The 14786-nt window shown below is 41.6% G+C and overlaps 2 protein-coding genes across 6 annotated transcripts in view; one reads left to right on the top strand and one right to left on the bottom strand.

Moving 5' to 3' along the window:
• The window catches only part of LOC101743969 (methylcytosine dioxygenase TET), a 158666-nt gene extending 147396 nt beyond the window's left edge, over nt 1–11270 (top strand). For all 5 annotated transcript variants that reach the window (XM_038019059.2, XM_021347027.3, XM_038019061.2 and 2 more), the window contains 6 exons: nt 138–2831; nt 2915–3054; nt 3674–3902; nt 4927–5205; nt 6125–6353; nt 6570–11270. In XM_038019059.2, coding sequence (XP_037874987.1) covers nt 138–2831; nt 2915–3054; nt 3674–3902; nt 4927–5205; nt 6125–6353; nt 6570–8757 — 5759 coding nt within the window. In that variant the 3' untranslated portion in view covers nt 8758–11270. The remainder of the gene's footprint in view (nt 1–137; nt 2832–2914; nt 3055–3673; nt 3903–4926; nt 5206–6124; nt 6354–6569) is intronic.
• A 1870-nt stretch (nt 11271–13140) lies between these two features.
• Nucleotides 13141–14786, bottom strand: part of LOC101741344 (all trans-polyprenyl-diphosphate synthase PDSS2) — a 28410-nt gene continuing 26764 nt past the window's right edge. Inside the window, exon 7 of the mRNA XM_004924734.3 lies at nt 13141–14641. Within this exon, the coding sequence (XP_004924791.1) occupies nt 14480–14641 (162 nt within the window). The 3' untranslated portion in view covers nt 13141–14479. The remainder of the gene's footprint in view (nt 14642–14786) is intronic.

Genomic DNA, 14786 nt, shown 5'->3' with positions numbered 1-14786 from the left:
AAATCTTTTAAATAAACCCCTGCGTTTAATCAACTAGCGCCAAACGTTAAAGTTGCAAATGAAACCTTGAAAGCTCCAACAAATATAAATATGACCTAAAAACGTTAAATACTCACAAAAGTACTTTGTTTTCTTAGGCTGGCAGAACCAGTTCATACAGCAGCTTCCCACACAGACGGGTCAGACGACTTTGGATTACCAAGGAAACCACACTGCCTACGCAACCTCGCCCCACTATCAGGCTAACACCACGTACACCGTCCAGAATGTCGCTACAACGTTTGACGTCACAAACAGCACGTATTATCAAGCGGGAGTACAGGCTGTCCCCGCGCAACGACCTCCGTCGAACCGGGGTGCCTACACTCCGGTCCCCTCTCCGCGAGCACCTCACTACACCACAGAGTACCAGCAACAATACGCGCAACAAGCATCTACGCCCGGCGCAACTTCAGGCACTGATTCGAGACCAGCCTCGGCCGCTTCTTACCAAAGTAACGCACCAACAGCGGCCACCCCGGTCTATTCTGTCGGTCAAAACTATGAACGATCAGAGTACAGTACGGAGCATTCAGAGGAATACAATAATTCTGAGAGCGGCACAGGAGATACGAATAATGAAGTGGAAAGACAAGAACAGAACTCGACTAGTGGACAGCAGTCGGGAAACGCCGAGCCTGGATACCTGCAGGGGAGCAACGGTCCGCGAGCTTCACTCGATTGTAGCGGGTATTCGGGCGCTTACAACAGCGGACAGTACAGGGAAAACGGTCAAGTGCAAAATCAAAACGAATGGCAGCAACAGTGGCAACACAACCAAAGACTACAAAATCAACAAATCCAAAATCAACAGCAACAAATTCAGAATCAACAACAGATGCAAAATCAACAACAATTACAAGCTCAGCAACAACTTCAGAGTCAGCAAATGCAAAACCAGCAACAACTTCAGAACCAACAGCACATGCAAAACCAACAACAGATTCAGAACCAGCAACAAATGCAAAGCCAACAACAAATGCAGAACCAGCAACCTATGCAAAATCAACAACAAATGCAGACTCAGCAACAAATGCAGAATCAGCAACAGATGCAGAGTCAGCAACAAATGCAGAATCAGCAACAAATGCAGAATCAGCAACAAATGCAGAATCAGCAACAAATGCAAAATCAGCAACAAATGCAGAGTCATCACCAACAATTACAAATACAAAACCAGCAACTTCAAAATCAACAATTACAGCAGCAGAGACAAGATGAGTCAGAACAGCAAATGTTTTCACAATCAGACAGGGTCAATTTGAACTCGAGACTGAAAACGATGATTTTAAATAAACAAAATCACAGCCGCGATGGCACTAATACGCCGCCGGATAAAGGGGATCCCGGAGAGGGACCACCTCGGGACGATAGGAAGACCGGACCTACTTCCGTCAACGACGATAGAAATACTACCGGTCATTTTTTATCGTATAGCCACCATCTCCGAGATAATTACCGCTTAGGCGAACAGGTTTATCCTGCCGCTGGTAATTATTCACAAAGCACTCATGCTTATAGCGTGAGTGAGTTCGGAGGTGGTGGCCACCAAGTATGGGAGGGAGGAACAGAGGCTCTGAGAGGTTATGATAAACACGTTCCTAATAAGAACGTATCCAAAACTTCTCAGAAATTACCGTCCTACGCGGACGTTAGAAGCCAATACGGTGCATATACCACCGTATCGTATGAGCCGCATAAATATGCAGAGGCATATAATAGTGATAGCTTAGGTTTAAATCAGCAAGACAGTAAAGATTTCCAGTCGAAAATGCTCATCGGACCTGTATCGGAAATGAACCAACAAAACTGCACCACAACGCAGGACACGAACGCACAAACACGAGCTTATGATAGAGAGGCGTACGATGCAAAATTTAGACACCCATCGGCGCCCTTAATACCAAAATTAGAGATACCTGATAGTTATCAATACCACAAAGACGAAAGATTAATTAAAACTGAAGTGCAACGACCAGTTAATCAAAATACGTATACGAAACAGAATGAAATGTCAATAAACAGTTTGTACAGGGATTATCCTAATGGAATAGTAAGTAGGTCACAACAGAATACAGTTTTACCGCCTATATCTACAATAAAGCAAGAGGGCTTTGCCCAAAGTCCACAGACCTATCAAAATTTTCAAAATTATCCTTATCGGATAGACCAGAGGCCAGACCAAACTGGGTCTTTCGCACAAATACCTCGAACGCAAGAGAATATAGGATTTCAAAAATATAACAGATCTTACAATGAAAACAAAGAAAGTAAGTCAACAGAAAACAAAAGTAGTTCAGATAAAAACACTCCATCGGAACCAAGATCTTACTACATTGAACAGATCAAATCTGAACACTCGCCGCCAGGTCACAAAATATATAAGAACATGAACTACAGCCCGCCGAGAGACGAACCTTATTTATTTCCCGGGGACGGAGGGCCGACAGCCATCAAAAACGAAGTGGGCTACTCGTGTTGTCGACAAGGATCTACAAAGAAGCCGCCCCCGGAACACCTAAGAGATGGCGCTTGCCCTGGATATCAAACCAAAGATGAAGTTTTAGAAGACGAACCTGAAACTACGGATAAAAATGATCCCAAAAACCAAAAAGCCACAGCGCCAACACCAGATGTAACGAAACCAAAGGAAAACCAATTCAATTACTCAAAAGAATATTTAGAAAACTTGGAAAGACTACGAACTAATTCTAGGACGGAGGTTCCAGATTGCAACTGTTTTCCTGCTGACAAGAACCCGCCGGAGCCTGGCAGCTATTATACTCATCTAGGTACAGTTATCACACTTTATTAAAACAATTATGGCTGACTTGCTGGCTTGAACACAACAACTGATTAACTCCACACCTTTTAGGTTCAGCTTCTAGTCTGGCAGAATTGAGGAGGGAGCTAGAGGCTCGGACCGGCCTGTCAGGCAAGGAGCTTAGAATAGAAAAGATCTGTTACACTGGGAAAGAAGGGAAAACAGCTCAAGGTTGCCCTATGGCAAAGTGGGTGAGTGTATGGATCTCCAAATTTTACATTATATCTATTGATATTGACATTTAGTCTACAGATTTACAGCCATAAATCGCTTAAATAAGCCATGCTGGTAACGACCTCGATTGAAGACGATGCTTCCTGAGCCGTGACGTAGGGCGTGGTATCTCCGCGGATAATGTTGCAGAAACATACGATGTCCATAAAGAATAATTTTGACTCTAATTTGACAATAGAATAATTTAAAGACATATTTTCTTAGAACACTAAAAACTTAGAGTGCTATAAGGTCTACAGCACGACTATCTTTCCCTATATACTATATGCTTAGAATAATTTAATTTAATAATAGTAAGAACAGGTCGGGCCCGGTCATATGCCGCGAATGTAGCAGTCACTATGGGAACTAGAGACTGATATACAAATTTAAACACATTTTAATATATTCATACATATATCAATATTAAACATTGAAAGAACAAACAAATCTGTACACCACACAAATGTTTGGCAGATACAGGAATCGAACGTCGGCTATTTCACCATCGAGTCATTAATTTTTTTATTAACAAAACTGTATTGCATGTAAACCGGTACAAAATTCATGAGGGGTAACAATAAAACATGTTTCCAGGTAATCAGACGAGCGAACTACACCGAGAAAGTCCTAGTCGTAGTGAAGTGTCGAAACGGTCACAAATGTCCCACCGCTTGGATCGTTGTGTGTCTGGTCGCCTGGGAAGGCATCCCTCAGTCGGAGGCGGATCTCGACTACACTCTTCTATCGCACAAGCTGAACAGATACGGCCTACCTACCACGAGACGTTGCGCCACTAACGAAAACAGGACGTGTGCCTGCCAAGGTAAGTATAAGAGGTTCTCTTAAGTCTTACGAGTGTAACCCCGATTAGGATTGGACAAAGAAACCAACGATACAGGCTTGCGTAGTTTGGATATTAGTGTTAGTATAGAAAGGAAGACACCGTAAAACTCTTAGAATATTGGCCCATACGTGTTTTCTTTTTATCAGTGAATTTTGCTAGATCAAAAAACAGAGGTGTAGAATATCTAAAAAAAAAAATAACAATTTAATGGGTACACCGGAGAATGACGTTCTCTGAGTATTATACCAGCTGCGAACGCTGGTATGTACTGGTCGTAAGGAATATTACACGCCCACACGGATAGGTTTGCCTATCCTATTTCTGTCTCGAAGCAGTCATGCGTTCAGGTTTTCAAGGCGGGACAGTCGTGTCAAACAATAGCAATAGTCTCAAAACGGGTGGTGACACTCATGGGATGATGCCAATGAACTGGTGACACTCATGGGATGATGTCAATGAACTCTAGTAACCACTTTACACCGAGTAGGTCGTGAACTCGTTCATCCAAGCTTTTAAAAAATAAAAATGCTTGGCGCTCCGTAATTTTTTCTAGGTATATTAATTTTTCTTTTTAAGCTTATCGAAAATTTTATTTAGGTTCGTTACTCGGTCTATAGTTGTTGCAAAGCACGACTGCGCGCCGCCCTTAGTCGTGTGAGTGACCAATCTGTATACGCGCTGTACACACTAACAAAATGTGTATTTACGATTACAACTACAAGTAAAAGCCACGCGCGCTCATACTTTGTACAATTAGTAGTAAATCTAGGCATACTTTTTTTTCCTCCCTATTCTGATAGCCTTGAAAGGCTATATCAGCGTTACCCTAGCGTGTAGGTGAGCTCTCGGGGTTCAAGCCGGAGGTGTTGCTAACACTGGCCCTAGTAAGAGCAGTGCTTCGCAGAGTCTACCACCGGATTGTAAACGCGACCCACTGAGAAGATCCGGCGAGAAACTCAGTGGCCCGAAGCACACTAAGATTTTTATTAAACCCTAATTCTAGGTCTGGACCCGGAAACGTGCGGCGCCTCTTACTCCTTCGGCTGCTCGTGGTCCATGTACTACAACGGATGCAAATACGCCCGTTCAAAGACAGTTCGGAAGTTTCGGCTCTCGGTGAAGACGGAGGAGAGTGAGATTGAAGAACGCATCCACGTGCTGGCGACTCTGCTCAGCCCGCTGTACATGAACCTGGCGCCGAGGGCGTTCGACAACCAGTGCCAGTTCGAGAAGGAGGCGTCGGACTGCAGACTGGGCTTTAAACCTGGCCGACCTTTTTCTGGTAAGCCTATTTATGTTTCTGCACAATGAATTTGAAGATAAGGAAATGGTTGCACGGATTTACGGATTTCATGCCCGCGAATAACTAAATTTACTGTATTTTAATATATACGCACATAGGCAAAGCAAAGTACTAGTCTACTGTTCGTCAACGGACTTTCTGCACTTAAATTTTTATTTATTTATTGCTTAGGTGGGTGGACGACCTCACATCTCATCTGATGTTAAGTGGTTACCAAAGCCCATAGACATCTACAACGTAAATTCACCACTCACCTTGAAATATGAGTGCTAAGGTTTCAGTTTTTACAGTACAACGGCTGCCCCACCTTTAAAACCGAAACACATTACTGCTTCACGGCGGAAATAAGCAGGATGGTGGTACTTAGGTAGCCGGTTAGCCGTGCGGACTTACAAGACGTCCTACCTACCAGTAATTACGCAAATTATAATTTGCGGGTTTGATTGTTATTACACGATGTTATTCTTTCTCCGTGGAAGTCAATCGTGAACATTTCTTAAGTACGTATTTCATTAGAAAAATTGGTACCCGCCTGCGAAATTCGAACACCGTTGCATCGCTAGATACCAATGCACCGAACGTCTTTTAGGCCACGATGACTTCATCATAATTTAATTAAGTAGTTGTGAAAAGACATAATTAAGTTATCTCTGGTAGTAGATTCATTCGCGAAGCGATTGCTCTTGAGTTGTTAGGTCTCCTTCGGAGGCGCTCGGACAGTTGTTAGCAAATCCCATCCCTCCTGGCTGAGCCTTTGCTCGCCCACCTGTCCTGGTGAAACTGGAAAGGCCTACGGGCCACCAGCAATCTATCAATCATAAAAAATAAAATAAACCTTTCCCTTAGACTCGGTAGACAGTATCAATAAGTGTGATAGTAACGAGCTGGAATGTCGCAGGTGTGACTGCGTGCATCGACTTCTGCGCGCATGCGCACCGCGACCTGCACAACATGAACAACGGCTGCACGGCCGTGGTGACGCTCGCCAAGCACCGCGCGCTCAGCCGGGCCGGCGACGAGCAGCTGCACGTGCTGCCGCTCTACGTGCTCGACGACACCGACGAGTTCGGCTCCAAGGAGGGCCAGGACGAGAAGGTCGCGAGCGGCGCGCTGGAGATACTCGACAAGTGAGTGGTGATGTACCTCCGAAATACTTGGGCTATAATTCCTCCTGTCCAGTTGTAATTCCATTTACTGACTTGCTGTATTTACAAAGTATTGTACAACGTCGTATAATAATCATTCGTATACCAATACCTCTGATTTTCATCCGAGATTGGTCAAATACTTCGAAGATTTTTCTTCGAAGAATAGTGTTAATATTGTGACTGTGTTGATTTCAGGTATCCCATGGAGGTCCGTGTGCGCTCAGTGCCGTTACAGCCATGCAGGAGGCACGGCAAGAAGCGGAAAGAAGAAGACAGCGGGGACTCTGCGAACAACTCGACTAACAACACACCACAACAAAGTCCTGGAAACAATCAGAAAAAGACTCAGTGCTCTACCCCCACGCCTCGAACTCCGCAACCTGACGCCAGGAATAACGCGAGTCCACGAAGCCAAAGCAGCTCATCGCCCAGAGCCGGCACCCCGTCTTTTAACCAGTCCAACCCATCCGCGTTTACCAATAACCAACACTACAATTCCGCTTTCATCAACCCTAACATGCACAACCAGAGTCAAGGCGGTCTCATGAATCCGAACTTGGGCAACCCTGCCTTGTTGGACATGGCGACAATGATTGACAACTTCACCGATGCCCAACTCCAGAGCAATCAGATCTCGAGCACAGTTTTAGACTCTCCATACAATCCGTACGATCAAAGCTACAATCTCCATCATCAAAACGCCATATACCAAGCAAACTCTATAGCGGAAAATAATTCGTGCCAAAATCAAAATCCCAACCAGCTGCCCAGCTTTGCCACCGGTCTCCCGAAACGAGATCAACAGTTCAATGCCGCTAACACTCAGATCAATGTACAGAATCAATGGCATGACTTTAATAGCGCTCAAATATTCAATAATGTGGTTAAAGAAGACCCTGATTCTACGACGGCTCATTTGAACGTTCCCCCGAATAACTACAGTCCAGATTCGAACAGGAGCGACACCAACTCCAATCAAATGCTACAAAAAAATAACGAAACCGTTAAACAGAGCGCTGTCGGAGAGATAAATCAGAAGTTACCGGAATTCGAGATGCCATGTTCCCCGCGCCTGACCGAATTATCACAGAACTCACAGAGCACACCCCCGTCTCCGGCGTCATCTCAAATATCCGACCTCAGATCACCGAACAACGAATCGCTCAATTCGTCTGACGTTCGTCAGAGCGTTTGGAAGTCGCCGGATTCTAAAAACTGGGATCAGTCGAAACCTAAAGATCAATTGACTCTTGAAAATGAAAATCTGTTGTTTCGAGTGCCAAAAGCCCGGCCACCGTCTAGATCGCAGCACGTAAATCCAGAAAATTTGGAGAATCCCACCTTTCTGAAACCTTACCCGCCCTCTGATAGACCGCACCTCAATCAGGGCTACGAGCACAGGAGTCCCTACGATGCGAGAGTGCAAAATAACACTACCCCACAAACTTCCGCATCGCAAACAAATTACACTATCAATCACGAAGAAATCAATCAAGCGACAGCAAACAAACCTGATTTCACCGGAAACAATTTTCATCCCGTTAACCAAACCTCGTACGGAAACCAAGCTCCCATTCAAGGATATGGAAATTATCCGCAGATGACAAACGCCTATCCGTTTTCAGCCAGTCCGTACGGACATTTCAACCCGTATGAGAATTCTTACAACGACTATAACCTCGCTTACTACAATGCAGAAAAATACAAAAGAGAGGAGTTATTGAGAAACTCGCACTGTTACAATTCATACGGGTATCAGTACAACCCAAATTTCACCTCCAACTTTTATCAAAATCCGAGTCCGAATTGGTGTCAAACATCGCCAAACTGGTGTCTGTACCCACCACCGTTCACTATCCCGTACCCACCGGAACCGCCTAAAGCTGAGCCCATCGGCGAAGTCACAGAATACACCGAGAATCTGGAATGCTTTAAAGACAGCCAAATGGGGGGCGTCGCCATCGCTCTCGGACATGGAAGCGTCCTGTTCGAGTGCGCCAAACACGAGATGCACTCGACAACCGCCGTCAGAGCTCCGAACCGAGTCACTCCGACCAGGATCTCGCTCGTATTCTACCAGCACAGGAACTTGAATCGACCTAAGCACGGGCTCGAGGAGTGGGAGGAAAAGATGAGGTTGAAGAAATTAGGGTTAAATCCGCCGACGCCTAGCACCCCGGCACCGGCCGCGATCGCACCGACGCCGGTCGCAAGGCCAGGGCCAATAGGACCGATTGCGGGGCCAGGGTCGACGGGTCCAAGGTCTGCGGGCCCGGGCCCGGCGCTGGTGCGTGCCGAGACGCACACGACGACATCATGGACGACGCTGTTCCCCATGCACGGCTGCACGGTGACGGGCCCCTACCAGGAGTCGGCCACCTGACACAAGCCTCCGCTCGCTGAGCGCCCCCGAACGGACAAAACTCTTCCATAGATGTCTAAGTTCTATGTTGCCTTTCGATATTAGATAGTTAGGTAGCGCGCTTCCTGAGAGAGGCTCGCTGCGGGCGGCGCGCCGAGCCAGGTCCGGTGAGCGATCGTAGTCGGGATCCACGACGCCTCACGACGCCTTCACGACGCGTTAGTAACGCGCACCGAGTGAGTTGCAATCAAAGATGTAATTTTAAGTTACGTAGTAGTGTCTGACAGCATTTCAACTAGTCTTACGTTTCACCGCAATGTCGACGTGACGACGTGTTCCGTAGCGTTTGTTTTTGTATATTATAGTTACGCCGGTGCGCGCACGTCCCCTTGTAAGCAACGGATTTGATGTACGTTTTATTTTTTCCTGCATATTTTGTCGATATTTTTTTGTCTAATTAAGCGCATGAACAGGCTTTATGCGATTCAATGATCTCATAAACTACTAACCCTACATTAATGTTTATTCAGAACAAAAGTACAAGACGCCGGGTCGTGTAGGCCCCGCGGGGCCCGGGACGCAGTCGTTGGAAGTCTTTATAGATATTTTTGTACCTTTGTCTGTGTATTAGTTGTATGTTTTAATGTAACTATTTTATTACCATTCCTAAATACTTTTTATGGTTTGTTTTGGCATATATTTCAAAACCGATCAAAATCATGTCGACTTTACGACATGTCTTTTGTAAACAAAGACGCGAGTGCTTTTCTATTAGGTTTAAGATGTGTGTATTTTTAACTTTTTAGAATTTTTAACTTATTTATATTGTATTACGTGAACCATTATCGAATCATTTTTTCTTTACGATAATTTTAGTGTTATTGTAGCATTTTAATATTTAATATATTTGCTTTATGACTTGTCATTAAATTATTGCGATTGTTTTGTGCATGTTTCTAGAACGCCATCTTTAATTTTCAAAACGAGTGCCTGTATATTCGGCTATAATTTAATGATTGATATTAATGAAGAATCTAAAATAACGAAAAACTGTTGAAATTGTGAACTTATATTTTTAATCGAATTACGCATTCAATGAAATAATTTGTGTAAAATTAGATACGAAGAGATGTAATAATTTTAAATTATAAAATCCAAACAATAAAAACGATTCGTAATAACGTATGTTGCATAGGGATAGATTTATTGCCAGTACTAAAAAAATGTTCTCAGGCGCTTGGAAAGATTATAAAGTAGGCATATTATTAAATATGAATGAAAACATACTGATTGATGGTTATTAATATATAATTAGCTTGTAAGGAAAGTTTGTTTTAAAGATTAAACTATTGATATAGTTTATATTTTTTACGTGTACGTATTTATTGAATGGTAAATTTATTGGGACGAACGTGAAATTATTTATAGGTAAAAGTTTTGAATGAAACAAAACTTATAAAAAATAAGCAATAATAGACAACGGATTCTATATACGTTGTAATGTTAGGTGTGCAAAAAAATAAAAATTATATTAAACGAATGGTGCGATAATATCGACAGTCTTATGGTGAAAGCTTGTCTATGGTACGTTCGGTCGACACCGACATAGAATCTGCCTAAATGTATTCCGTTATGTATTGTTTGTGTATAAACATTGGTATTTCCCAGAGTTCTTGCCATTAATTAAGTTAATAACTTATATCTCTTCCAAAATCAATAAATCGACGAGACATATCAACGAATCAATCACAATATTAATAAAAAAGTAAATAATCAGAATGAACATCACCAAGAGGCAAAGAATTTCGAGAACAAAATCGTGATTAGTTACAAAAACGTTTTATGTAAGACACTGTATCATTAGGGTTGCATTAGATACCTGTGATATAATCGTAATGTCACGAATGTTTGGCTGTTGCGTGCTTGTTTAATACCAGTGTGATCGTTCATCAAGTAACGTACCTATGTTTTATTGTTTCCAAACCAAAAACAACCAGTATTCAAGAGTTGTAGCCAAAAATAATGAGTTTAGTTTGTGTCTTGGGTATTACCAATGTGAAGCCTTTCGCCGAGTAACTCGTTTTTTTATTTAGAAAAGAAATGTCGATTGATTGTTTGGCTTTCTATTTGATTTTTTAAAATTGTGATGAATTGTGAAAGTCAACGATTTTTTTTTTGAGTAGAGTTAATGCCCGAAGTCGGCTCAGTGCTACTCAGTCTTCATTTCCAAGAAAATTTGTGTAACGATATTTTAATCGCATTTTCTGCCAAAACAAAAGAGTAAATCGAATGTGTCATGTAAATAGAACTACCATTATTTATTAATACAATTAATTTAAAAAAATATGCTATTCTTTTATTTATTTTTCCCAAATACCAAACTTCGGATTTTGTAGTGAACTATTTTGTTTGAATTTTGTTATGTTTAATATGACGCACATACAAATGATGTTTTTAAAGAGGTATAGAAATTTGAAATTGAATAAAACAAAGATGTTTTTTTTAAATTAACAATAAATTTTTCATACACTTTTCCTACTACTTTTCTCCTACTTTTCTCCCTTGGTGCACAATGTACTATACTTTATTCGAAAGAAAATCTTTTGGCATTATTCGGACGTAGTCTAATGTAAAGGAAAAATTGGATTTTCGATGACTTTTTCCAACATTTGTGGCTGTATATTGTGGCAATAATGCGGCGAACGTTGTCTTCCAAGTGATCAACCGTTTCGGGCTCATCGGCGTAGCGCCTTTACATATCCCCACAGAAAATAGTATAGCGGCGTTAAATCGCACGATCTTGGAGGCCAATTCACGGGTCCGAAAAGTTAAACTATGCGATTACCAAACGTTTCCTTCACAAATACATTATTATTAATTGATTTACACAATTGATTTATTGAAATCAATTCTGACACGAGCTGAGCCATTCCACCGAATCTACGCCTTGCTAGGTGATCGTGTGACTTCAACTCATGCACGAGTTGGATTTTGCAAGCACGCAAACCGGGATCTTTTTACAACATCTTCCATAAAGTGGATGGACACATCCAATTCCTGTGCACGATAGAGCATAGTCTGATTCGGGTCTTCCTCTACGCTACGCTTTACAGCAGAAATTACATCTTCTGTATCCACTGTACGTCTCTGTGGATGCGTATTATCATTTAAAAAAAACGTGGTGTGAAAATTTTCCATAGTTTATCGAATTAATTGCTCGATGGCGATGGGCGATTACATATATTGATCACTTCAAAGCTGACTAGGTTTCATACTTCAGTGAAGCTGACAAAATGGCCCCCAGTTAAAAAAATGTTGCCAACTTAAAGTTGTATGCCTCTATAAAAAACACCATTTATATTCTGAACTCAGTCACGACAAAACTGAGTTGAAAAGAAAAATCAAATCAACCAATAAATTTGCACAGGAAATTCGTAACTTAAAGATTCGAAATCTTTAATCGGTCCCAAAAACGAAATCAGATAGTACAGGTTGTAATGTCTGATAGAAAGAAAATACAGTGGCGATAGAAAAAAAAAGTGTGTGTGTCCGCTCCGACGCACGACTGGAGTTTACTGGATATAAAAAATTAAACGAAACAATACGAGAAATAGTTCTATATTACGACAACACGATACACTACAGATTATTAACAAATTAACGAGACACAAAACAAACGACTAACAAATATATGAAAATACAATAATGAGAGAAACGCGCGATCAGTACGAGGCTTTGTGGCGGACTGCCGGCGCAGCAGCCCGGCGTCACCCGCATTTCGTGTGACATGCGCAATCAGGCGCATAACGCATTTCGTGTGACATGCTAGTACGATTTTGGTCCCCATAATTTTCATACCCCGGGCCTATATATGTAAATCGATTCTAAAGGAGTAAACTCCAAAAAGTGTGTGTGTCCGCTCCGACGCACGACTGGAGTTTACTGGATATAAAAAATTAAACGAAACAATACGAGAAATAGTTCTATATTACGACAACACGATACACTACAGATTATTAACAAATTAACGAGACACAAAACAAACGACTAACAAATATATGAAAATACAATAATGAGAGAAACGCGCGATCAGTACGAGGCTTTGTGGCGGACTGCCGGCGCAGCAGCCCGGCGTCACCTGCGATAACGCATTTCGTGTGACATGCTAGTACGATTTTGGTCCCCATAATTTTCATACCCCGGGCCTATATATGTAAATCGATTCTAAAGGAGTAAACTCCAAAAATCGCTATTTACTAATATTTTCTGCACTGTGTATGCTAACACAACCACACCGTGGTAAAGGTAGAAAGGCCCCCGGGCATCAGCAAACCCTCAATACCCAAAAAGTATATGACAGGATCAACAAACTCATGTGACGTAGGCTTGAATAACAAATCCATGTTTAAAAAATGAGTATATTTATTGTACAAAATAAAAAAATATAAAAAAACATTAAAGTTCACAATAAGCACCCAGTATCACAATATTACATTTTTGAACTATACTTTACATTTAAAACAATATCATATGTCATTTTTCATGGAAGTTAAATTCTAATTACAACATCATAGAGATTCATATATTATATTTTTATTACAATGGAATGAGTTATTTTAATTACTAAATTTTATTAAGTATAATTATAAAATTCATGGTCATAATAAGTTCAGAATAATATATAAATAAATTCTACGATTTGACCAGTTTTTTCATGTTGGTAACTATGTAATATGCTATGCATTTTACTATTTTATGTAATCCATATTGTAACTTACTTAGCTCAAAATCTGTGAGCTTAATAAAAAGCTAAATACTTTTACAATATTTCTTTACGGTTTAATTGATTAGAATTAAATCATGTCATTCAATCGCCTGCTTGTTTTATTCAATACGAGTAAGTATAATGTTATTTGAGACACTTTTCTTATAAATAATTTCGAACACAATTGGTAAAATATAAGCATTTAGTAGCAATTTTCCTCAAATTAAAATCTTAAGGTCAGTGTTTCTAAGAGTTGCAAAATGAATAATTTATTTTCATAATTTCGAAATGAATTTTAATATTTCAAACCAAACTGTATATCTTCTGTGAGCATTGAATTTTTACTCGAAGATAGCAGTTGCGATTTCAGTGATATTATTTCATCAGTCACATTCAGTTTTTAGATTAGAGCAAAAGCGACATCTATTCAGAGCCAGCCGCATAGTAAAGGATTTTCAGTCAGTGTTATTAACTACTGTTTGATACTTTATGATAAGTGACCTCCAAGCACAAGTCCTCGATACGAAAACGGATCATTACATTAGATGGTTTTCGATAGCTAGCCTTCGAGATTTATGTTACTGTATGTCAAAACAATTTTCGTGCTCTCGATTATGAGTATAAGTTTCAAGTTTCGAGAATCCGAGATTGCGAAACGCAAGTAAGTAAATTCATTCGTGCTGCTGAAATTAATTCTTTTTACGGACGGTAGGGGCACTTTTTAAATCCTATACTTTTTTTCGATTGCGATACCAATATCTGGTGGTAGGAGCTCTTGTGAGTCCGCGCGGGTAGGTACCACTGCCCTGCCTATTTCTGCCGTGAAGCAGTAATGCGTTTTGATTTGAAGGGTGGGGCAGCCGTTGTAACTATACTGAGACCTTAGAACTTGTATCTCAAGGTGGATGGCGCATTTACGTTGTGGATGTCCATGGGCTCCAGTAACCGCATGGGCACCCTCGGGTGTGCAGTGCGCGTTCAGTAGTGGTCCTGGTGCATGGCGACGAGTATGTTGGCGAGCGCGGTGCGCGCGTCCCCGGGCGGCAGGCTGCGCAGCTGCGCGCGCGCCCGCGCGATGTGCTCGTGCTGCACGCGCTTCGTCTGCTCGAGCCCGTCGCCTTCCAGCACCGCTTTGTACAACTGAAATACATTTTGTTTCTTAACATTTCATTCGGCTCTAGCTTTAGGGCGACTGTTCCCTAGTGACAATAAGGTTATACCGGTAAGAGTAACGCCATCTATCACCGAATAGTCGAACGAATATAGAAGGATCTAGTAGCACCCA

This window comes from Bombyx mori, chromosome 22 (genome assembly GCF_030269925.1).
Source record: "Bombyx mori chromosome 22, ASM3026992v2".
NCBI classification, from domain to species: Eukaryota; Metazoa; Arthropoda; class Insecta; order Lepidoptera; family Bombycidae; genus Bombyx; species Bombyx mori.
This window is presented reverse-complemented; position numbering and strand designations above follow the sequence as displayed.